The 24,707-nt window shown below is 38.0% G+C and overlaps 1 protein-coding gene across 2 annotated transcripts in view; it reads left to right on the top strand.

Annotated features, from left to right (window-relative positions):
• Positions 1–24,707, top strand: part of RPRD1A (regulation of nuclear pre-mRNA domain containing 1A) — an 86,751-nt gene that overhangs the window by 52,753 nt on the left and 9,291 nt on the right. The window contains exon 7 of one of the 2 annotated variants that reach the window (XM_023647665.2): positions 16,119–16,247. The exons of the other annotated variant lie outside the window; for it this stretch is intronic. Within the exon in view, the coding sequence (XP_023503433.2) occupies positions 16,119–16,247 (129 nt within the window). The remainder of the gene's footprint in view (positions 1–16,118; positions 16,248–24,707) is intronic. 2 annotated transcript variants of the gene reach the window in all.

Below are 24,707 nucleotides of genomic sequence, written 5' to 3'. Positions count from 1 at the left end.
TGGCTTTCCTTTCTCTTCACCCATTACAGCTAGGCTCAAATGAAATATAGAATTCTTGGGCCACTTTTTTCTTTTTTTTTTTAGTAGTGTTTTATTTTACTTTTTTAAAATTTTTCTTCCTTCTCCCCAAAGCCCCCCAGTACATAGTTGTATATTTTAGTTGTGGGTTCTTCTAGTTGTGGTGTGTGGGACGCCACCTCAGCATGGCTTTACGAGCGGTGCTAGGTCCACACCCAGGATCCGAAACCCTGAAACCCTAGGCTGCCGAAGCAGCACATGCAAACTTAACCACTCGGCCATGGGGCTGGCCCCCACTTTTTTTCCTTTTTCGCTTTTGGCCTAGTTACTGTATTTTTTTTTCTTTTCTCCTACACATTTAACACTTTGATTAGCATATACGTAAGATATTGATCTTTCATTAATTTTGCTTGATGTTTGATGTGCCCTTTTATTGGAAAACTTAAGTTGCCTTTTATTTTTGTTTCTCAATTTTTTGTAGTTTCTCCTTAAATTCCTATTTTATATATATCGAATCTTCCAAATCTTTACTTCATTGCTCATCTTTTCTCATCATTTTTCCTCCTTTCTATCATTTTCCTTCAGTATTTTCCATGGGTGTTTTTAATTGTTGCTGTTGTTTTTGTTGTATTTATTCTTCCTTACAGCATGCTTGTCTAATGTTGGGGATGGAGATTGTTTAGTCAGATTTTTATGGGTCTCTGTTGGCAAAAGGGATGTCTTATAGCTCTTACTTGGCCAGTTCACAGATTCTACACCTCCAGGGCAAGTCGAAAGGGGATCAGAGTCAGAGATTAGTTAGTGCCAGTTTTGTGAGTTTGCCTAGTCAGTGGAGACCTGACTGGAACCTTGCATCTACTAGACCAGCACATCAGCCACAGCATCTAGTACTGCTTTGGTTATTGTGTTACCTGGATCCTCTCCGTGCTGCTGGGAGTCCCAAAAGGCACTGGTTGCATTCTTTCTTAAAGTGGCTCATAGGAGAATCAGTAGTATAAATGTCCATAACATACCTCCAGAGCTTGGCCAAGTGTATGGGAATGTTTGGCCCTATTTAATGTAAATGTAAAATATTGTTTAATTAGCTGTTGTCTACTTCTTATAAACCTTAGTATGTGTCTCTTGGTTGGTTAGCTGCTTTTTTATTGCTGGCAATGAATGCTTAAAGCATTTTTCTTTCTCCACTTTTAGATTACTTTTCCTAACCCAAGTGTTTAGGAATTATGCAAGTAAATATTTGAAAGTATATGTTTGATGAAAGTAATAGGTTCTGAGAAAGGATCTAAGATCATTTCAGTAAGCAAAGTAAATAATTATAGTAAAATGTGTGGTGAGTCTTTATATTTTCTATTCTTCAAGGAGTATTTAAGTAAGTTATAGTAAATAAAATCTTTACTATAGCATAAATAACTTGTGGCATTTGTTTTTCCTGCGTATAAACTGTTTTTTACTCCTAGGCTCTGAGGGGTGGTTTTATGTGTGTGGAGTGTGTATATTTTGACAGTGTAACATTGGCATCTTTTTTTGCCCATACTAATTTTGGGACTACTTTAAACCTCTTTTTTGTTTTAATGTGACCCATTCTTAATTTTGGAGTTGTTCATCAAATTCTCATGTAGTTGGGTCTTTTTTTTTTTCCTGTGGGGAAAGGTTTCACCCTGAGCTACCATCTGCTGCTAGTCTTCCTGTCTCTCTCTTTCCGCCCCCCAGAGCCCCAGCGCATAGTTGTATATTCTAGTCATAAGTCTTCTAGTTCTTCTATGTGATCTGTTGCCACAGCACAGCTACTGACAGACGAGTGGTGTGGTTTTGCACCCAAGAACCAAACCTGGGCCACTGAAGCAGAGCATGCTGAACTTTAACCACTAAGCCATCAGGGCTGGCTCTATAATTCGTTTTTAAAATATATGTGTCTTTATTATCTGAGTCAATATTTTAGCATGTAGAGTTTTTTTTTTTAAATGTGACTTTTGTTATTTCTTATTTTGGCTCTCTTGGTTTTGTTTCTTCTGCAGATTTCTTAAAGATATGTTCTAAGTTATAAGTAAAAATATTCTTATGTGTTGAAGATATAAGTCCAGAAACATAAGCCTATGGTTAGAAGTTTTTCTTGGTTGACTTTGGTCTTAGATCAGTGAACACTTCAAGAGGCGGTTTAGGTTTGTGCTGAAGAGTGGGGACTGGAATTGGATTGCCTGAGTTTAAATTTTGGCTTCACCACTTACCAGCTCAGTGACATTGGGCAAAGCATTTGACCTCAGTTTCCTTGTCTGCACAAAAGGGGTAGTAACTGTTCCTGCTTTATATGGTTATTATGGGATTTAATTGAGTTGAGTACTTGAAACTGCCCAGCATATAGTCAGTACCTCAGAAGTTCCAGCCCCAAACAAAAAAAAAACTTGGAGATTTTCTAGCTAGCTTATCATTTATCATTACCTTATCACTTAACCAGTGAAATTATGTCTTATTTATTCAGATACTGTAAAAGGGTGTAAGTTGTCTGCAATATTTTTATATCTATAATTCTCTCAAAAAGGAAGTGTATATATTGCTACTTATAGTCTTAGCATCTCAGTGATTGCATCTGGATTCCTGAGTTCTTTTATAAACAATATGTTCAATCATTTTTTGAGATTCTGACTTACCTGCCTCAGGCCTACTAGTCTGTTGTTTATGGAATCTACCTCTTTTCAAATTAGGTACAGTATTTGCCTGTGTTCACCCTTTTGGTACTTCTTTGTGATTTCTTGGAAGTAATTGTCTCAGAAATCCAGTTGGTCTAAAGTGTTTTCTACCTTCTATCCCAGTGTTCTGGAATGTAATTAATTAGGTTAAGAGACTTGGATTTAATTAAAGTGTAGTGTTCACATTATTTCCTTGCCTGAATTAGATTTTCACTCTATTCTCTAGAGAAAACAAAGGCAGAATAGGTGCTTAGGCATTCTTCCCTTGACTTTCTAAGATGTTATACTGAGTTGCACCTTTTCCCTTCTAGAACTTGTAGAAAAGATAATGTATGTTAAAATATAAAGAAATATAAAATCTAGTATAATCTGTCTTTATCATTTAACTGTATAATAAAGATACATATTGTGTTACATATCTATTATATAAATATGAAATATGAAGAGAGATATAATGAAAAGAGGAATAAATGGAGAGGGAGATGAAGTGAGGAGGGAGAAATGAAACGGAGGGAGAGACGCTTGAAATGGAGGGTTTGAGGTGAAATGTAGAGAAAGAGAGAGTTGTACTATTCAGTAGGTAGCTACTAGGCACGTGTGCTTTTAAATTGGAAATTAAGTAAAATTTAAAATTTAATTCCTCAGCACTAGATGTATTTTGAAAGCTCAGTAGCTGCATATGGCTCTTGGCTACTGTGTTGGGTAGTGCAGATATAGAACATTTCCATTGTCAGAGCACGTTCTATTCATAATGATTGGGAAGATTGCTTAAAAGATAGGTATAGATAAAATGGAGACATAGATATATAGGAAATGAAGAAGTTAATATGCTCTATGTGATGTATGTAATGGTTCTGCTCTTGTAAGAGAAGGAATGCTATGGGTGCCCCCCCCCAAATGGCAGTATTCTTAGAAGGTGGATTACTAACAGGAATTGAATAAATCAACCACACTCTGGCATGTGCCCTCCTAGAGGTGGGAGCATTTACACAAATTCTCTTTGTCTGGAAGTGGAACACCTGGAAGCAGGAGGTTGGAATAACACACAGTGACTAGGTACTGCAGTGGAAACAATCAGGAGAGTCAACTCCTGTGCATCCCCCCTTCTTGGGCCAGGTAGCAGTGGTGAGGAGTGTGTGTCTGAGTGGAGCTTGGAGCAGAGGAAAAGGGCAGTGTTCCCTCCAGGCTGGTGAGGCCCTGGAGTGATGAAGGTCATTTGTCTGGAAAACCAGTCATTGGTATAATCCATGTTGGATCTTGTTGACCTTACTGACAACCCAAGCAGGTTGTACATACTCTCTGTAGTTACCTAAAGATGATAACATCACTGGAATCACCCAGCGTTTTCAGAAAGATAGTATGTAAGACAGTAGGCTCAAAGGGGAGAGCTTTCCCCTAGGAAATAGTTAATAGAAAAGCCAGCTCAGTGGTGTAAACTACTGAAAATGCCTAATTACCGGGACATCCTTCCCCCCCCTAGTTAGTATCCATCAGAAAACAGGGTGTCCTCACACCCATTTTATGAGAATCTCTCTACTTTTTTGTTCTGATCAACAAAAGAATGTTTGGGAGGTCTAGGCCAGTAAGCCGGAAACAATATAAGTAATGCCGTTAAAGTCATAATGGCTGTGAAATGAGAATGGAACAGTGGACCAAGTGAGATCCTTTGTGAGATTTTGGGAAAAGGAGATTGTGCTGATGAAACTTAAACTTAATGTAGTAAGTCAGCGTTCACCTTTGCACATAATGCATTCCTAAAAAATGTGAATAGAAATAAATTATACTGAATTTTAGCAACAAAATCATATGCTATGAGGGACATTTCTTTTTCTCCAGAGAGCAAAATTCTTTACTATATTTATTGATGTTTTTTAAGCCCCTGTGTAGTATTTGAGATGTAGAATTAGGAAGGACATAGATTAATTATTAAATATAGACAATGTAATTTTAAAAGAATATGTCATTCTCATGGTTAAATAGGAATAACATTTACTAGTCAGGAAGAACTGATCTTCAAGTTGGGAAGAAGGATTTAGTTTTTATTGGATTGAGCTGGAGGTTGTGATGCTGATTTTGATGGCAGTCCCATCAACTTTCCTTCAATCTGTCAAGCAAAAGATGTGTAACAATTTGCCATCTTGCCTTTTCGTGAAATATAAAGAAGCTATATCTTCCTCTTTGGATTTGTGAAATTCCCTTTGCATTTGGATCCTGGGATTTTTTGACGAATCCCAATTCAGAATTATTAAATTCTGTTCTCACTTTCCTTTAGTCCAGAATATATGGTTGACCAGCTGAAGTCCAGAGAGTATCTGAGTGGACCTAAATATTTGCCACTCTTTGCATGTCTGATTTCTATCCTTCTTTCTTATCACAAGTATCAGTACCCACATAAAATCACAGACTGCTATATAAAACTGAAATGCTAACTGCAGCATCATCATGGGGCAGCTTTGACCTGTTTGCTAACTAATGGGTGAAAGGGAATTTGATGTCAAAAAAGCTGTTTAAGATTATTTGTATATGGTGTATATATTATAAATAGTGTATATAAGGTATATCAGTATATAGTTTGTATACATTTCACACAAAAGGAGCTCTGTGTGAAAGTTGGAGATGCCCTGTAGATAATGCAGAACTGAAAATTTCACAGTTGTAAAAGATGACAATATTAAAAGTTTCCTTTGACATTGAAACACAGGATGAGGCAAGGGAATGGAAACAAAGTAAAAGAGAAAAAAGATGAAGGACAGAAGGAAAATTGGGAAAAGGAAAGAAGATACAGGAACAAACAGTACAGCTTTCTAAATGCCTGCAAGAATTTAGTGTTGTATCTCCACCCAGAAGCTGGTGTCATGTATACCAGGTGACCCTTTTTTCTCAACTCCTTACCTAGACCTGTCTTACAGTTTATCATCCACAGGGAGGAGTGCAGCATCTAGATGACTAGTGCTAGTGAGAGAGTTTGAATTCTGGCATGTCATCTGCTGGCTAGATTTGATTATCTCTGCCCCTTTCTGACTAATAAGCACTGTTACCCTTCATTTGAATTTCTATACTCAATAATGGAAAAAAAAAACCCAAACCAATCTCATATTCATCAAGAAACTGCTCCTGAAGTCTCTAATAGCTTATTTTTACATTCTCAGAACTCTTCAGCCTCTTGAATGAAATCTCCCAATACTGTATAAAAGAAACATTTCCATATGTTAATATGGGTAAAAAATTACCAGCATCTCTGTGCCTAACTTGCAACCCTGCTATTGCACTTAAACTCTGTTGTAGGGGAGATTATGATTTAAAATTTAAATTTTTATCATGAAATAAATTACATTAAAATGAATACATTAGAACTGCTTAGACAGCTCCTGATAATATTTTGATATATTTCCTTTAGTCTTATAAAAATCAGGTTGGAAACATCATTGTAAATAAACATAGTTATAAAAGATTTAAACAGTTAGAACCATACTGTATGTACAGATTTGCATCCTACTTGGGTCTGTATCTTGATTAGTCTTCAGTGAGTATGGACTGTAGATTACAGTAATGAACTGAGACTTTGGAGTTATGGGTTCTACAGCTTACTCTGTGAACTTGAAGAAATTGTGTACTATTAAGCACATTCTTTTCTCATCTTCAAAATGTATGTATCAAACCTAATGATTTGTAAAATCTATTCAAGCTTTTGACTTTTTCCCTATTCCTTATCTCATAGTAGGGAACTTCCGAGTAGTTTAATTCAACTTGTAAGAGCATATGCAGAGTTAAAATTTTTCTTTCCTTGCCCTTTTTTCATAAAACACTTCCCCATCATAAAAACAATACATGTATAAATTTGGAAAATATTGAGAAAGAACAAAAAAGCACTCACAAGTTTGTACTAACACTGAAACAATCATTAATGTTTTGATGTATTCCACTCTGTTTTGTTCTTTTAAACAGTTGCGTATCTTCAGTTTCATCTTTTAAAAAATGTTTGTGAAAGTGATTTTTTTAACTTAAAAGTATAGCTGGCAAGCGTTTATTGTATCTTGCTTCCTTCATTTCAGGAAGGAGTGGAACTTATCTCCGTTAGGGTAAATAAGTTATATTTGTTGGACCTATTGAAAAATTAGGTATATGTCACAGATTTAGCAGGGGGATGTTTACTTTCAAGAGTATTGAAAGTTATTTGTTTAATAGAAGTCCTCATTGCCTTTCTAAGTCCAGTTCCTTCAGTACACCATTGTAATTAATGGGGGAGTGCTATTATTGGTAACTATACCATCTAATTTATCTGCTCCTTGCTTTTGAAGTAAGATTTGTGTTAGAACTAGAATTTAAATCTTGATAATTTTTTTTTTTACTTTATTATTATTATTTTTTTAGGAAGATTAGCCCTGAGCTAACATCTGCTGCCAATCTTCCTCTTTTTTTTGCTGAGGAGGATTGGCCCTGAGCTAACATCAGTGCCCATCTGTATGTGGGATACCTGCCACAGCATGGCTTGATAAGCAGTGCATAGGTCCGTACCTGGAATCTGAACTGGTGAAACCTGGGCTGCCAAAGTGGAGTGTGTGAACTTAACAGCTGTGCCACCGGGCTGGCCCCAGTCTTTTTTTTTTTTTTTGAGGAAGATTAGCCTTGAGCTAACATCTGGCATCAAGCCTCCTCTTTTTGCTGAGGAAGAGTGGCCCTGAGCTAACACCCATGCCCATCTTCCTCTACTTTATATGTGGGATGCCTGCCACAGCATGACTTGACAAGCAGTGTGTAGGTCTGCACATTGGATCCAAACTGGTGAACCCTGGACCACCGAAGCAGAATGTGCACATTTAACCACTGTGCCACCAGGCTGGCCCCCTGGCCCCAGTCTTGATAATTTTGATATCATTGCACACATCAGATTTGTTAAAGTAAAATGTGTCCCTCTTACGTAGTTAAATCAGTGGAAATTTTAAGGAGAGCCTTATGTCATTCAGACTAACATATTCTCGTAGAAAGAATTCTGTCAGGCCTAACTTCCTCAAGCAAGAATTTTTTTTTTCGTTTGTTTATTTGAGGAAGATTAGCCCTGACCTAACATCTGCTGCCAATCTTCCTCTTTTTGCTGAGGAAGACTGGCCCTGAGCTAACATCCCTGCCCATCTTCCTCCACTTTCTCTGTGGGACGCCTACCACAGCATGGTGTGCCAAGCGGTGCCATGTCCTCACCTGGGAGCCGAACTGGCAAACCCTGGGCCACCGAAGCAGAACATGTGCACTTAACCACTGTGCCACCAGGCTGGCTCCTCAGCAAGAATTCTTTGTAAAGCACCTCCCAAGTCTGGTCATGTTTAGATCAAGTTATGGAGAAAGTCACTGCTTCAGAGCAAAGCCTGTTTCATTCTTGGAACCTTTCTAATATCCAGTCATCTTATTCCAATGTAAAATAATACTCTTGGGAGTTTTTTAGGATCAATAAACTGTTAATACATTTACAAAATTGAGAATTTACGTACAATGAAATGCACAAATATTAAGTAGACAGCTCATTATCAGTAAACTTGATAAATTTTGGCAACTTAATATGTGCTAGACACATTATGCTATAGTAATATGTCTTATATTAATTCTAATTCCTAATGAGATTTTAGTTACCATTTGACTTTTGGGAATAGCTAAGTGTATTTAGTTTTCTTTAATTAAAAAAAGTGTGGGTGTGTATGAAACTTCAGAAGGAAAGATTGTAGAACATGAGAACGTAGATGTTATCCTTTCTTGAGTTGCCACACCCTTGAAAAATGCATATATCTACGTGAATTTGCTTACAACTTCAGTTGAATTAGGGCTGCCTCTGATACTCACCCAAGACTCACAGTGTGCTGACCATTGATCCATACCAGTGCAAATTGAATGGGAATCCATGTGGATCTTGCAATGCTTTCATTATCCCCTTTCTCTGCTTAAACATTTCCACTGTCGATCCTGCATTTAGATTCCCATCAGCTCTTTGCATCAATATGTTCAGGACCTGATTTGGCATCACTCATGGCAGAAAGCACTGGTCATGTAGCTGTTAATCAACCTGGTGACATAGCTGGTATTAAACAGTGTTAAACCACTAATTAACTGTACAGAATATGGAAAGTAAGTTCTGTTTCATTGGATGCTGGTTAAACCACAACTGGATTTCTGGATTCCACATTAGCAAAAGGAATTAATTTACTATGATGTATCCAGAGGCAGGGGCCAGTTTGGCAAAAGAAATGGAAACAAAAATACCCGGTAGAACAGTTGAAGGAAATGGTTATATCAGAGATCAGACTTGGAGACAGGCATAATTTATGTGCTACCTGTCCTCAGATACTTTGAAAGCTATCAGAAGAGAGGAATTGGGTTTAGTTAAGAGGGCAGAACTGGGACCAGTGGATGTATTACAGATGACAAGCAAGACCATTCTGTCCGAACTGCCTAATGTGACAGGACTGTTTAGTAATGAGTTGCAGCCTCTGCCATCTACATCTTTGACAAACCTTAAACACAGCCCAACTCCTGGCCAGATGAATGTAAAACCTCACACCGAAGACCTATTTATCTCCATTCCTATTACCTAATAATCATGTTCAGCTTTCATAAAAATTACAAGGCATGCCAAAAGGCCGGAAACAGATTCGTGTATGGCCCAAATTTTGGAATTATCAGACCAGGAATTTAAAATAACTGATTCATGAGTTAACTCTGATGGAAAATAGACACCATTGCAAGAACAGATTCAAGTAGAGAGATGGAAATGCTTAAGAATCAAAAGCAAATGCTACAAAAAAAAGAAAAAAAAATAACCTGATAAATGAATAGTACCTTTGGAGGTCACCTCAATAGACTGGACTTGGCTGAGGAAAATATCAGTGAGCTTGATCATTGGTCAGTAGAAACTTCCCAAACTGAAATGCAAAAAGAAAGAATAACAAAACCCACAGAACATTAAAGAATTGTAGGACAATTTTGAAAGATGTAACACACATGTGCTTGGAATACCAAAAGGAAAATGAATGAAGCAGAAGAAATATTTTAAAGTAATAATGGCCAAGAATTTCCAAAATTAATGACAGACATCAAACCACTGATCCAGGAAACAGAACAAACTCAAGTCAGGATACCAAAAAATCTACAGTTTACACTTAGGCATATCATATTCAGACTGCAGAAAACTAAAGACAAAGAGAAAACCTTGAAAGAAGCCAGAGGGAAAAAAATCTTACCTACAGAATAAGAATTACAATGACTTCTCAGCAGAACCACATGAGCAAGGAGGAGTGGGGTGAAAAGTTTTGAAAGAAAAACACCTCCAACCTAGAATTCTATATCCAGTGAAACTGTTCTTCAAAAGTCAAGGATAAATAAAATAATGAGTTTACTTTTGTTGGAGGTGGTCAAGAAGAGCTTGAATGACAAGGACAAGAGAAATGCTAGGTCTGATGTTTGCTTAGTTGTATTCTGTACAATGTATTCTCTGGGAGATGGTAGTACGTATTCAGCAAAAATTTGTTTGAGTGATTTTGAGGAAGGTTACAAAACCAGATTCCATTCTTGGAGCTTCACTCTGGACATGGGCATATTGAGGATTAGAGCAGGTATGTAGCAAAGAAACCTTTTTTTCTGCTCCCAGACAGCCCAGAATCTGAGTTATGGCCTGCCTATTAAAACCTTGTGTAGCAATGTTCCAGTGAACACCCAATTTGGGAAACACCAGTTTAGCTGACCTTTATGACCCCAAGGTAGTGTGATTCTTCAGTAAGTGGATAACACGTGCTAAGGGAGTGAGGCTAAAAGGTCACACAGAAAATGGAAGTAATTTAAAAATAGCATAATTAATTGTCTACTTCGTTTAAATATCAGTACAAGTGGAAAAGTTAACTTGATTGTTATAGCTGATTTCCTTAAATTCCTTCTCCTTGCTTGATTTTGAAGTTGCTTAATAAATAGAGAAATAGCCTGAGTTACATGCTGCCTATCAGTTCCTGGCTTACTCACTCTCCCCAAGGTCAAAGCTGGTAATTATTAGTAGGTTCAGCTTTCCTGGAATATTGATCATCATTCCTGATTTGGCTAGTTCCTTGCCTTGTTTTTACCCTTGTGTCATCTCTATGATGTTGCTACTATTACTATTATTGGTCCCTCTTTGTTTAAAAACTTAATCTAGTGTGGTCAATATTCTGTTATTCATGAGAGAACAACTCCTCTCCACTACTGTTTGTTTCAAAGACGTTTTAATGGCAGAATTAGACCACCTAATACAAGTCACAGTTTGTTTCCTTAACTTATTGGAGTTTGAGTTTTAGGAACGTGACTGTTAGTCCTGACACTGTGGTGATCCTGTATTTGATGTAAGGTAACTTTCAATTGGATAACATACTTCTTCAGAATACCCATCCCAATAATAATTCCAAGACATGAGAGGCAGGATAGCATAATGGTTAAGCATGAGGACTCTGAAGCCAGACTGTCTAGGTTTGAAGCCCTTTTTGCCCCCATCTGTTGAGTGGGGGAAGTTTCTTAATTGGTGGTTAATTGTGCTTTAGCTTCATTATCTGTAATGCATTGATAATGGTAGTCTCTACCTATAAAGATTCTTATCTTTATATAGTGAACCACTTAGAACAATGGTTGGCATTTAGTAAGCGCGTCGAAATTTTCTTTAGGGTCATAGTATGCTACGTAAAATCTAGAAATGTATGAAGCTTATTTATAACAGTATCTACCCTCATTACAATTGAGCCTTATTGACTTTTCAAAACTCAGTTGATAGCCAGGTAGGCATTGAGTTCCTTGCAGAAAACTTAGTCCCTGAGAAAATGTTCTTTTTTCCACTTGTTTATTAACAACCTGAAAGGTTAGTGAACCTTTGCAGTAGTAGAATTGCAACTTTTCACAGGTGAGAAATTAGTTATTTCAAGGATATTTTTAAAGCAAAATCCGCTTTTAGGATATCTACTCAAGGGAATGATAGTAAGCCATCAGAGGAACTAAAAGGTGTAAGATGTGTTAGATGACATTCGTTTACACTAAAGTATTTCCCACTAAAAGGTAAAACTTTCCTGTAGACAAAGAAAATGGCTCCATTTAAGAGGTATAGGATAATATGAAAAGAAACAAGAAATGGGCTGGCCTGGTGGTGTAGCGGTTAAATTCATGCATTCCGCTTCAGTGGCCAGGGTTCACTGGCTTGGTCCTGGGCGTGGACCTACAGACCTACATACCTACAAATCAAGCCCGGCTGTGGTGGCATCCTACATGGAAGAACTAGAAGGACTTAACAACTAGGATATACAACTATGTACTGGGGCTTTGGGGAGAAAAAACAAAGAATTCGATAGTTGGATTTCGTATTTTAAAAAAATATCAAACCCAAGCTAAGTTTGGGTATTTGTTTTCTGGAAGACAAGTTAGGGCAGAGCACTGAAATCTTTACTTGCTTTGCACTTTTTCTCCTGGAGATGGCGATAGACTTGGCTAATCTCTACGATCTCAGAAAGTCCCTGACATCAGGGAATTTCTTGGCCTTGTTTAAAAAAAATTGTAGTTTTTAAAATCTTGATCAGTACTTCAATTAACTTTTCCTATCTAATCTAGCAAAGAGTCCCATTTCCAGGGTAAGCAAACTGGAGTAAATTATGGTGGATCCTGAAAAAAATTATTGAAGAAAGTCATCTAAGAAAGACTTGTATGTTGACATCTTAAGAGAGGCAAAAGATATAATGAAATAGACATCAAAGAATGAAACCATTTAGGAATCTTCAGGAGAACAAATAAAAGGAACCAGAAGTGTGAAAGTTACCATCAGCCTAAAGTGTTCTATAATCTGTTCTGAAGATGGTCTTGATAGGATTTTGAATGAATATAACCAGCTTTACCTTCCACATGAGTTTTTTGTGATCCAAGAATATTTAATTCTCGAATATTTAATTACAGTGAAAATTGTTAAGAATGATAAAATAGATAAATTTTAAGTGGCCAGAACTGAATCAGATTTCAGCTAAGGATGCATATATTGAGAAAGAAATTAAGGTGCTTCGATATTTGCATAGATACCTTCTGGAATACTGTGGAGGTAAGATGTCACATGGAAATAGTGCACCTCTATCTCCATCTTTGAGAAATACTATTGAGGGGCCAGCCCTGTGGCCAAGTGGTTAAGTTCGCGCGCTCTGCTTAAGCGGCCCAGGGTTTTGCTGGTTCAGATCCTGGATGCAGACATGGCACCGCTCATCAAGCCAAGCTGAGGCAGTGTCCCATATAGCACAGCCAGAAAGGCCTACAACTAGAATGTACAACTATGTACTGGGGGCACTTTGGGGAGAAGAATATGTGTGTGTGTGTGGGTGTGTGTGTGTGTGGGTGTGTGTGTGTGTATAAAAAAGATTGGCAACAGATGTTACCTCAGGTGCCAGTCTTTAAAAAAAAGAAAAGAAGTACTATTGAGTGGAAAGTCTTTAATCATCATGCTAGGATGTCCCTGTTTTTTTTGCTGGAAAAAAATCCTAGTGTATCTTTTTTAACTGGGTGTTGTCCAGCCCAATCATATTATGCTGGAAATACACCCTAAAGATGGATTTCGTAAGTGAAAAGTGCGAGAGAATGACTTTGATAAGCCTTGTTTTCAGAGCATTTTGAAATCTGGACTGTGCTTAAACTTGCTTCATGCACACGCCACACGGCTTGCTCATTAGAATCAGGATTGGGCTTCCTGACTTGTTGCTTTCCTCTTTCTGCTATAGCAGCTGTCTCTCAGCAAGTGGATAGGGAGCAAGGGGCTGTAACATGGTAGGCATGATGCTTGCAGTTGTTGACCACAGCATTTAATGGCCACTAAAGATCCACGTGTGGATGCAGTTGGACTTCTCCAAGTGTTTTTTTTTTTTAAGGGCACAGTCATGTATGAGCGAGGGGAGCATAATTATTAGCAGCATCTGCAGGAAAAAGACAGCCATATAAATACTTAAATTCAGAAATAGTTAAGGCTTTTACAGTCATGCATTGCTTAATGACGGGATACGGTCTGAGAAATGTGTCGTTAAGCGATTTCGTCATTGTGTGAACATCACAGTGTGGTATGAACATCATAGAGTGTACTTACACAAGCCTAGATGGTATAACCTACTACACACTGGGCTATGTACAGGGCTACAAACCTGTACAGTGTATTCTTGTACTGAATACTGTAGGCAGTTGTAACACAATGGTATTTGTGTATGTAAACATAATTAAACATAGAAAAGGTACAGTAAAAACATGGCATAAAAGATAAAAAAGGGTACACCTGTATATGGCGCTTAGCATGAATGGAGCTTGCAGGAGTGGAGTTGTTCTGGGTGAGTCAGTGAGTGAGTGGTGAGTGAATGTGAGGGTCCAGGATGTTACTCTCCACTACTGTAGGCTTTATAAACACTGTACACTTAGGCTACACTAAGTTTATTTTTAAAAATGTTTTTCTTCCATAATAAATTAACCTTAGCTTACTGTAACATTTTTACGTTATAAACTTTGATTTTTTTTATTCTTTTGTAATAAGACAGCTTCAAGCAGAAACGCTGTACAGCTGTACAAAAATGTTTTATTTCTTTACATCCTTATTCTGTAAGATTTTTTCTATTTAAAATTGGTTCTTTTTTACTTTTTAAACTTCTTTGTTGAAAACTAAGACACAAACAGACACATTATTCTAGGCCTACACAGTTCGGGATCATTAATGTCACTGTCTTCCACTTCCACATCTTGTCCCACTGGAAGGTCTTCAAGGGCAGTAGCATACATGGAGCTGTCATCTCCTGTGATAACAACGCCGCCTTCTGGAATGACTCCTGAAGGACCTGCCTGAGGCTCTTCTTGAGGAGGTGTCACTCTTTTCAGAAATATGTCCATGGTGGTTTGCTTGGTTGGTTTCTTTTTTGTTCATCATAAATTTCCTTGTAAGAAAATAATGCGCTGTGAACATTCCTCTCTATTAGGGAAAACCTTTCAGTGTTGGGGTCCATGTTTTCAAACTTGTTGAGGTCTGGAAAAGCTGCTGCTAAACTCTGCACTGACTTTTCTTGGAGATTCTTCTTTTTCGGCTGTTTCCTTTTCTCTTGCCTCTTGAGCTATGCATTCCTGTTCCAGTTCCAACAGCTCGTCGTTAGTCATTTATTCAGGAACTTCTAGGAGCTCCTCAATATCATCCTCATCTGTGCCCAGGTTAAAGTTGTTTGCCGTTTCCGCCACAGCCTTGTTGATTTTTGCAACCTCTTCATCCTTGGTAAGTCCTTTAAGGCCATGGATGAGCCGCTTGAGTGCCTTCTTCCAGGTGCCGTTCATATGTCCCTTGGTGACATCACCTCAAGCCCAAGCAAGGTTCTTGATGCAGTGATAGATGTTGTAATCCTTCCAGAATTGTATCAGCGTCTTCCTCAGTTGCAGCAAAAGCTTGGGCAAAGGTTCTCAGGTAGTAGGCCTTAGAAGCTGCTATAACTCTTTGATCCATGGATTTGATCAAAGAAATAGAGTTTGGAGGAAGAAACGCCACTTTGATATTGGGATGAAAATCACCAGTAAAAGGAGGATGTCCAGGAGCATTATCAAGAATAAGCACAATCTTGAAAGGTATGTTATTCTGGAAATAGTACTTCTCCATTTCACTGGCATAGTAATTCAGGAGGGCATCTTGGAAGAGGAGCTGAGTCATCCATGACTTTTTACTGCTCCTGTAGTACACTGGTAGTGTGTACTTATTAATGTACTGGAAGACCCTGCGGTTCTTACTGTGCCAGATCACAAAGGGTTTCAATTTGTAGCCTGCAACATTGCCTCCAAGCAAGACTGTTATCCTGTCCTTAAAAGCCTTGAAAGCTGACATTGACTTGGCCTCTTTATGGATGAAAGTCCTTTCAGGCGTCTGTTTCCAGAATAGGGAGCTTCCACCTATATTGAACATTTCCTCTGGCAAGTAATTTTCCTCCACAATCAGCTTATCTAGTTTTCAAAAATTCTTCAGCTGCCTTCACATCAGCACTCACAGACTCACCACTCACTTTCATATTATGTAACGAATGACGGTTCTTGAATCATTTAAACCACCCAGAGCTAGCAGTAGATTCAACATCATAGTTGGGTCCTTTTCTTTCAGCGTTACAGACAAACTTCTTGCTTTGGCTGTGATCGTTAGAGTGCTGAGAGGGATACACTTCTCTACCTGGTCTTCAATCTGAGACATTAGAAGTTTCGCCATGTCTGATATAGGCTCTTCTGGAATGTTTGTTAGTCTTGTTGCCTTCAATGAAGCAGATCCTTTAACAGCTTCCGTCACTTTGTTCTTCAAGATCGTAACTATGGGGAGTGGGACATGCCTGACTGGCGAGCAATAACCATCACTGATTTTCCACCTTTGTAGTCCTTAATCACTTTTAATTTCATTTCCAGGTCAATCACTCAACGTGGCCTCTTACTGGCAACATTAGCAGTGGATTTTGTACGCTTAGGGGCTGTGATGAACAAAACAGCATGAAATTAAATCAAGCACAAGAGAAAATGATGCAATCAAGAGACGCGGTAAACATGAGATGTATAAGGCTGCTACTGTGTTTTACAGTACTACTGTTTTACAGTAAACTTTTTATAAGTAGAGTACAATCTAAACGATTAAAAGTATAGTATAGTAAATACATAAACCAGTAACAGTCATTTATTATCATTATCAAATATATACTGTACATAATTGTATGTGCTTTACTTTAATATGAATGGCAGCATGTAGGTTTATTTACACCACCATCACCGCAAACATGAATAATCATTGCTCTGTGACTTTATGATGGCTACCACATCACTAGGCGATAGGCATTTTTCAGCTCCATTCTTATCTTATGGGACCACTATTGTGTATGTGGTCCATTGTTGAGTGAACATCATCATGCGTGCATGACTATATTTAAAGCAACTGTATCTGGGTCAGCCCTAAAATGAATAACTCCAAATTTCAGGGAATTGATTCTCTTAGCTGGTCTTACTGCAAGCTGGTTCTGGTGCCATCCCAGAATGATAACTGCGATTATTTAGCACTTCATAATTTGAAAACACCCACGTTAACTTATTTAATGCTCACAGCCATGTAAAATAGATACCTCTATTTTATAAAGGAAGCAGCTGAGGCTTGGATAATCTCAAGGAGTCTTTGCCTAAGATCACATAGGTAGTATATTGAAGAGGCAATGCTTGTATCCAGATCTTCTGACTTCATGCCCAGGAGTATTGACTGGGGGCCTAGTCATACCCAGTGCTCTGCTGGACACTGTAAGTAAGATAGATACAAAGTGTGTTTCCTCCTAATTATGGATATGAAGACTAGAAAACAGTATAGTAATATTTAAGTTCATAAGTAGCTCGAATAATAGCAGATCATATGAAGTTAGTGTGAGGCTAGAGTAGGGAAAGTTTCTGTGGTGGAGTGTGGTCTTGAAGTAGGTCTTGTAGAATGGAGATTTGGACACTTGATGTATACTCATTACTAACTGTGAAGAAAAGCTTTTCTAACAGTGGTTCAGATTTCAGGCTAGCTCTAACTTACTTTCAGTGCGCACAAGTCATCACTCTTCCTAATTCGTTAATGTTGAAGTATAAAGAAGTATAAAGAAAATGTGGCAGTATAAAGAAGGTTCCTGCCATTGGGATGGAGACAGATTCGTGTGTGTGTGTAAATAAAACAGTACAGAGATGATTTCAGCTCGTGGCCAGGAATGAGGATGGCAGGCAGGAACTCTGAAAGGGTTTCTAGACGAAGGGAAGGTTCACCTGGACTATAACATGTGGGTAAAATTTTGAAGAGAGGAGAGGCTTGGATACGACCAGTGGAAGTGAGCTTTGGTGTAAAGCTGAGACTGAAAAAAAACTAGTCAGACTTGAGGGTTTCAGGCTTTAGGGTAGTGGTGGATGACACTGGCACGTAAAGGATAATCAGTAAATTAAGGACAGAAATAATGGGTCTGGTTGAATGAGGGGAATAGTAAGGGAGAAGTAAATTGACTCATGTAAACAGAGTTGAGAAATGAGATAAAGCATTGGTTCCCAAAGTGGCACCCATGCCATGGTGCTGCCTAAGAACCTTTATTCTCATAGTTATGTTTACTGTAGTATGCGAATCAAATCCAAAGCCAGCACAGAAAGTAGCACAACAAAGCTGTGATTGTACGGATGTTCTTTCTTAGGAGGAAGCTCTATTATAAAATGAGTTCATTTAAATAAAAATATTAAGTAAATATGTGACTCGTGATAAAGACATTATGAAGGATGGCAGTTAGCTAAATGAAGTTTGGAAAATAGTGATTAAAAGTTGGGAGAGGTGGGATGAGGAGGCCTGGGGTTCTGAAAAAGCCTATATTTTGATCTAGCTGTTGATTACACACATGGATACGCAGACACACACTAATTGAAGGATATACTTAATAGTTATGGACTTAAGTTGTGTTTCATTCAAAAATTTTTAAATAGCTGTTGGCCAAACAAAGGTGGGTAAGATGGAAAGGAGAGCAGAATATGTAGAGGAAAAAGATGCAAAGTTGGTTCTTTGGTTAAGTTTAAATATTTTATTTGTTGCATAGTAGGAAAGGCCCTCAGGTAACTTCTTCATTTTATTTACATCCTCCTCTTGCCAAAAATAATTTTTAAAAGGATGTGACTAAACCATTATATGAAAAAAAGATCTGTCTTCTTGATTATGAACTTAGTTTTCTTAAGAAATATATATGTGTATATATGTGTGTGAAAGGACTTCAACCATTTGCATGATTAGAATTTTTTTCCATTATTTTTTGGCATTTTGATTATCAACCTTTTTTTAAAGTGTATTCTATATGTGTAGTATGTGGATAGTCAATAGTATGTCAAAGCAGTACATTGTTGATTGGTCAACAAGTAGTAGTGAAAGTTCAGGTGTGCGAGAAGTAATCGGGAGGTTCAAGGGAGGGCTTGAGATTTAAGCTGGCGCTTGAAGGATGGACAGAAATTGGATGAGGATTCTGGACAAGTAACAGAGGAATAGTTTGAACAAAAGGAATTTGTATCATTTTTGGATTCAAGAAAATTTTGTGTTCAGATTAGGCTTAATACCACAGGATTCCCCATATTATTTTTTAAAGTAATTTTCATATATTGTTTTAATGGCCATATATTATTTGGAATCTTAAATTGCAGAAAGTTCTGCAATATTCTTATGTCTGCCTGGGAATGTGGATAACTTAATACAAATGATATTCTACAAAACATGTCGAATAGTTTTTGATTGTATCATCTTTTTGAATGGTGAATGTTGTATCATTCAACCAAGAATAACTAAGATCTATTAGTTTATAAGTCATTAATTTTTCTTTTAAATTTTTTATTGAGTTAATGGTAGGTTACAATCTTGTGAAATTTCAGTTATTATTGTATTATTGTCTATCAGTCGTGTTGTAGGTGCAACCCTTCACCCTTTGTGCCCACCCCCTAGCCCCCCTTTCCCCTGGTAGCCGCTAACCTGTTCTCTTTGTCCACATGTTTAAATTCCTCATATGAGTGGAGTCATACAGAGGTTGTCCTTTTCTATCTGGCTTATTTCACTTAACATAATTCCCTCAAGGTCCATCCATGTTCTTGCAAATGGGACGATTTTGTTCTTTTTTACGGCTGAGTAGTATTCCATTGTGTGTGTATATATATATACCACATCTTCTTTATCCAGTCATCTGTTGGTGGGCACTTAGGTTGCTTCCACATCTTGGCAATTGTAAATAATGCTGCAATAAACATTGGAGTGCATAGGGCTTTTGGAATTGCTGACTTCAAGCTCTCTGGATAGATACCCAGTAATGGAATAGCTGTATCATATGGTAGTTCTATTTTTAATTTTTTGAGGAATCTCCATACTGTTTTCCATAGTGGCTGCACCAGTTTGCATTCCTACCAGCAGTGTATGAGGGTTCCTTTTTCTCCACAACCTCTCCAACATTTGTTACTATTTGTTTTAGTTATTTTTGTCATTCTAATGGGTGTATGGTGGTATCTTAGTGTAGTTTTGATTTGCATTTCCCTGATGATCAGCGATGATGAACATCTTTTCATGTGCCTATTGGCCATCAGTATATCTTCTTTGGAGAAATGTCTGTTCATGTCTCCTGCCCATTTTTTGATTGGGTTGTTTAATTTTTTGTTGTTGAGTTGTGTGAGTTCTTTATATATTATGGATATTAAGCCCTCAGGACCTACTGTATTTTTATTGTTTTCCTTTTGGACTGGGAGCTTTTATAAGTTGCTGGATGGTAGAGTGGTTTTTGCGCATGATGCTATTCGGCTGCAATTACACCCTGTTGCCTCTAGATGGGGTGAGAGGCTTGTTTTCTGAGCCCTGCGCCTTCAGCCAAGATGGCGGCGCACAGAGTGGGTTGGGGGAGGAGGGGCACTTTCACTCATGCCGACCTGTATTGGATCAGCTCTCTCTTTCTGGTCTCCCAGGGCCCTGGCTTGCTAGGGCTCCCCCACACGAAAGTTTTCCCCTGTTAGAGGGTTTGCGCTGCTCCAGCGGTGGGAGTCCTGGACAATCCCCGATGCGGCTCCTCCCCGACTCCTCCCTCACCCGTGGCAGCGATCCCAGTCTCTAGGGGAGGGAGTGAAGTTCTCTCCTACCCCGTTCCAGCTCCTCCGAGGCTGGCTGCAGCCTCTCCGCCTTCCGTCATTTGGCTGCTGTGGGTCTCTGATGATTTCTGTTATTAGGATTGTCTTTTTGGTTGGAAAGCAGTTGCTCTTTTTGGTTGTACTTTGGCGGGAGAGAGTACCAGGTGATCTCACGCCACCATGTTGCTGACATCCTGTTATTCATTAATTTTGATGAATGGTCTTAAAATCTGGCATTTATGAATCTTGAGCAGTTTATGCTTAGTTTTCTAGATCTCAGTTTTTTCATGTATAAGACAAGGATAGTGATACTTGTGTTGCAGGATTTTTGTGAAGATTAAGATAATAATGTATGCAAAGTGGTTTGGATAATTTGGGAGGATAAATTTGTCCGTTAGACTTTTTTTTAATAAACTTTTTATTTTAGGTTTACAGAAAAACCATGAAGATAGTACCGAGAGTTCTCATATACCCCACATTCAATTTCCTGTATTGTTAATATCTTACATTACTATGGTACGTTTGTCACAATTAGTGAACCAATTTTAATACATTATTAACTAAATTCCATACTTCACTTAAATTTTTTTAGTTTTTACCTAATGTCTGTTTTCTATTCCAAGATCCCATCTAGGATATCACGTTACATTTATTTGTCATGTCTCCTTAGACTTTTCTTGGCTGTGACACTTTTTTAGACTTTCCTTGTGTTGGATGACCTTGATAGTTTGGAGGACTATTGCTCAGGGATTTTGTAGCATGTAGCAATTGAGATTTGTCTGATGTTTTTCTCACAATTACACTGGAGTTACGTATTTTGGGGAGGAAGACCACAGAGGTAAAGTGCCATTTTCATGACATGTTATCCAGGGTTCGTATTATCAGCATGACTTACCAGTGTTGATGTGCCCTTGATCACCTGGCTAAGGTAGTGTTTGTCAGCCTTCTCCATTGAGAAGTTAGTGTTTTTTTCCCCTTTTCATACTCTACTCTGGAAGTAAGTCACTGTGTGCAGCCTCACTTGAGGAATGGGAATCCATTAAACTTTGAAATATAAAATGCTTTAAGTGAACCTTTTTCAATTATCAATATAAAACTAATTTGTTATTGAATTCTCTTATAAGAACTTAAAGAACAGATATTCTGAGTTGGTTAAAGATAATTACTGAGTTCTTCAGACAATGGATGTAAATGGTGGTGTTCTCAAAGAGTTGGATTATAGTCACAGCACCCAAAGCATGTGTTGGGAAAGCTAGTATTTTCCTAAGAGAAAAAGTTCAAAACTTTCCAAATATATGCTTACTACTCTTTCCTGATTCACTTTTACCACTTTTTGCATTCCTTCTTAATTAACACTGGGAATATTTCTGCATTCTGCCATCAGCTTACTTCTCTTCTTTCCTATATGGTTCCCAACCAGGGGAGGGAGGGGCCGTAGCATCCTCTAGGTGCACATTAGGATCATGGGATGTGGTGTGTTATGATGGGTAATTCAGAAAATTACATCCAACATACATATTTTTTCTGAAACAAATCACAAAAAGCAAAGTTTGACAAAATCATTGCCAGTGGTGGATGTGCTGGAGATAGAGTGGAAAGAGAATGAGGCAAAATAGTTTAAAATGATTGAGAAACACTGCCATGTATGCACTCATATAAGCCTGGTCAGCTTATACGCATCTCATGGTTTTAGATAGACTTTGTTTTCTGATGATAAAGCCCAAATCTTTATTTCTAGCCCAGAATGCTAGAACCACATTTCCAAGTGCCTACTACTAGAAGTCCCTAGGATAACTCACATTTAACATGTTGAAACTGAACTGTTTATCTTCTGCAAACGAGTTTCTACCCGTTTTTGCTATCTCAGATAATAGCACTTCCATCCCTTCCTTCGTCAAGCCTGAACCCTCATCATTCTTCACATCAGAACTACATTCAGGTCTTGCTGATTTTTCTTACTAGACATTGTTTTGTCTTTTGAATTAAGCTGTTACATACATACAGGGTAGTTTGTAAAGTGCATTGCTACTTTATATACAGTGTAGCTTGTGAAGTGCTGTACTACTACTACTGGCTTGGTTCAGGGTCTAGTCCTTTCTTTCCTTGACAGTTGTAGTTAACTCAAGCTGGGTTTATTCCTCAGATTCATCCTCTTCTATACTATATCCAGACTAATCCTCTCACAACTTAAAAGTAACCATATTTGGTAAGGCAATTAATTTCTTCATTTTGCACCATGCACTGTGGTAATAGTGAATTTTTGGGCACATATCATGCCCTTTGTCCTCTCTGCCCTGTTGTCTTACTGTTCCTTTGGCCTGTTGTGTTCTCCTTACCTCCCCTCCCTTCTGAATTAACACTTCCCTAAACTGCTCAGTGTGGCAGAGACCTCCACCCTCCAGTTCTTGTAGATCATAGAAAGTAGTTTTTGCTTCTGATGGAACACATCATATTTTATCATTATTATTTATTTGTTTGCTTGACCATTAAATTGTATGCTCTTGCAGGTAAAGATAATGTTTCATCTTTGTGTTCCCAGCACAGTGACTGGTACATTCTGTAGTAGATGCTCAAGAAATGTTTGCTGAACATGAAGTATGAAGTATATCAGTTGAGACTTTTTTTTTTTTAAGATTTTATTTTTTTCCGTTTTCTCCCCAAAGCCCCCCGGTACATAGTTGTATATTCTTCGTTGTGGGTCCTTCTGGTTGTAGCATGTGGGACGCCGCCTCATCGGGGTTTGATGAGCGGTGTCATGTCCACACCCAGGATTTGAACCAGTGAAACACTGGGCCGCCTGCAGTGGAGCACACAAACTTAACCACTCGGCCACGGGGCCAGCCCCCTATCAGTTGAGACTTTTGAATTCAGTATCAAATAAAAGAGAATGGTATATTTGATTGAAAAAAATCTAAATAATCTCGTTAGGTCCATTAGTATTTGCTTTATATAGTTTGGTGCTCCTGTGTTAGGTGCATATACATTCATAAGTGTTATGTCCTTTTGGTGAAATGTTCCTTTTATCATTTTATACTGCCTCCCTTTGATTCTCGTTGTGTTTCTTATCTTGAAATCTGCTTTGTCTGATATAAGTATGGCAGCACCTGCTTTCTTTTGTTTGCCCTTAGCTTGGAGTATTGTCTTCCATCCCTTCACTCTGAGCCTGTGTTTGTCTTTAGAGCCAAGATTTGTTTCCTGGAGACAGCATATTGTTGGGTCTTGTTTTTAAGTCCATCCCACCACTCTGTGTTTTTTAACTGGAAAATTCAGTCCATTGTATTTAGAGTGATTATTCATATATGAGGGCTTAATGCTGTCATTTTATCTCTCATTATCCATTTGTTCTGTATTTCCCTTGTTTCTTGTCCCATGTATTTTGGACTTCCAGTCCAGTTTGGTAGTTCTCTGTGATGGTTTTCTCAGGTTTCTCTTTATTTATCATTTGTGTGTCTGTTCTGATTGTTTGTTTAGTGGTTACTATGAGCTTTGCATAAAAAAATCTCATAAATGAGATAGTCTATTTTCAGAATTTTGAATATATCATTCCATTCTCTCCTAGCCTGTAAGGTTTCTGCGGAGAAACCCACTGAAAGCCTGATAGGGGTTCCTTTGTAAGTTATTTTCTTCTGCCTTACTGCCCTTAATATTTTTTCTTTGTCATTGACTTTTGCCAGTTTTACTACTGTATGTCTTGGAGAAGGTCTTTTTACATTGATATAATTAGGAGTTCTGTTAGCTTTTTCCATTTGTATTTCCAGCTTCTTCCCCAGGTTTGGGAAGTTCTCAGCTATTATTTATTTTAACAAGCTTTCTGCTCCATTCTCCCCCTCTTCTCCCTCTGGAATACCTATAATCCTTATGTGGCATTTCTTAATTTAGTCAGATATTTCTTGGAGAGTTTCTTCATTTCTTTTTAGTCTTAGTTCTCTCTCCTCTTCCATCTGAAGCATTTCTATATTTCTGTCCTCCAGACTGCTAAATCTGTCCTCCATAATATAAGCTCTGTTATTCAGGGAGTCCAGATTTTTCTTTATCGCATCCTTTGTGTTTTTCATCTCCATTTCTGATTGGTATTTCCTTATAGTTTCAATGTCTTTTGTTAAGAATTCCCTCTGTTCGTTAATTTTGTTTCAGATTTCATTGAACTATCTGTGTTTTCGTCTAACTTGTTGATGTTTTTATGATAGCTATTTTGAATTCTCTGTCACTTAGATTGGAAATTTCTGTGTTTTCAGGGTTGATTTCTCCGTGCCTGTCATCTTCCTTCTGGTCTGGAGTATTACTGTATTTCTTCATACTGTTTGATGGTGTGGATTTATGCCTTCACGTAGTGATAGTATCTGGTCACAGAGTCCACCTGCCGCCACT

The sequence above is a fragment of the Equus caballus genome, chromosome 8 (genome assembly GCF_041296265.1).
Source record: "Equus caballus isolate H_3958 breed thoroughbred chromosome 8, TB-T2T, whole genome shotgun sequence".
In the NCBI taxonomy this organism is placed as follows: domain Eukaryota; kingdom Metazoa; phylum Chordata; class Mammalia; order Perissodactyla; family Equidae; genus Equus; species Equus caballus.
This window is presented reverse-complemented; position numbering and strand designations above follow the sequence as displayed.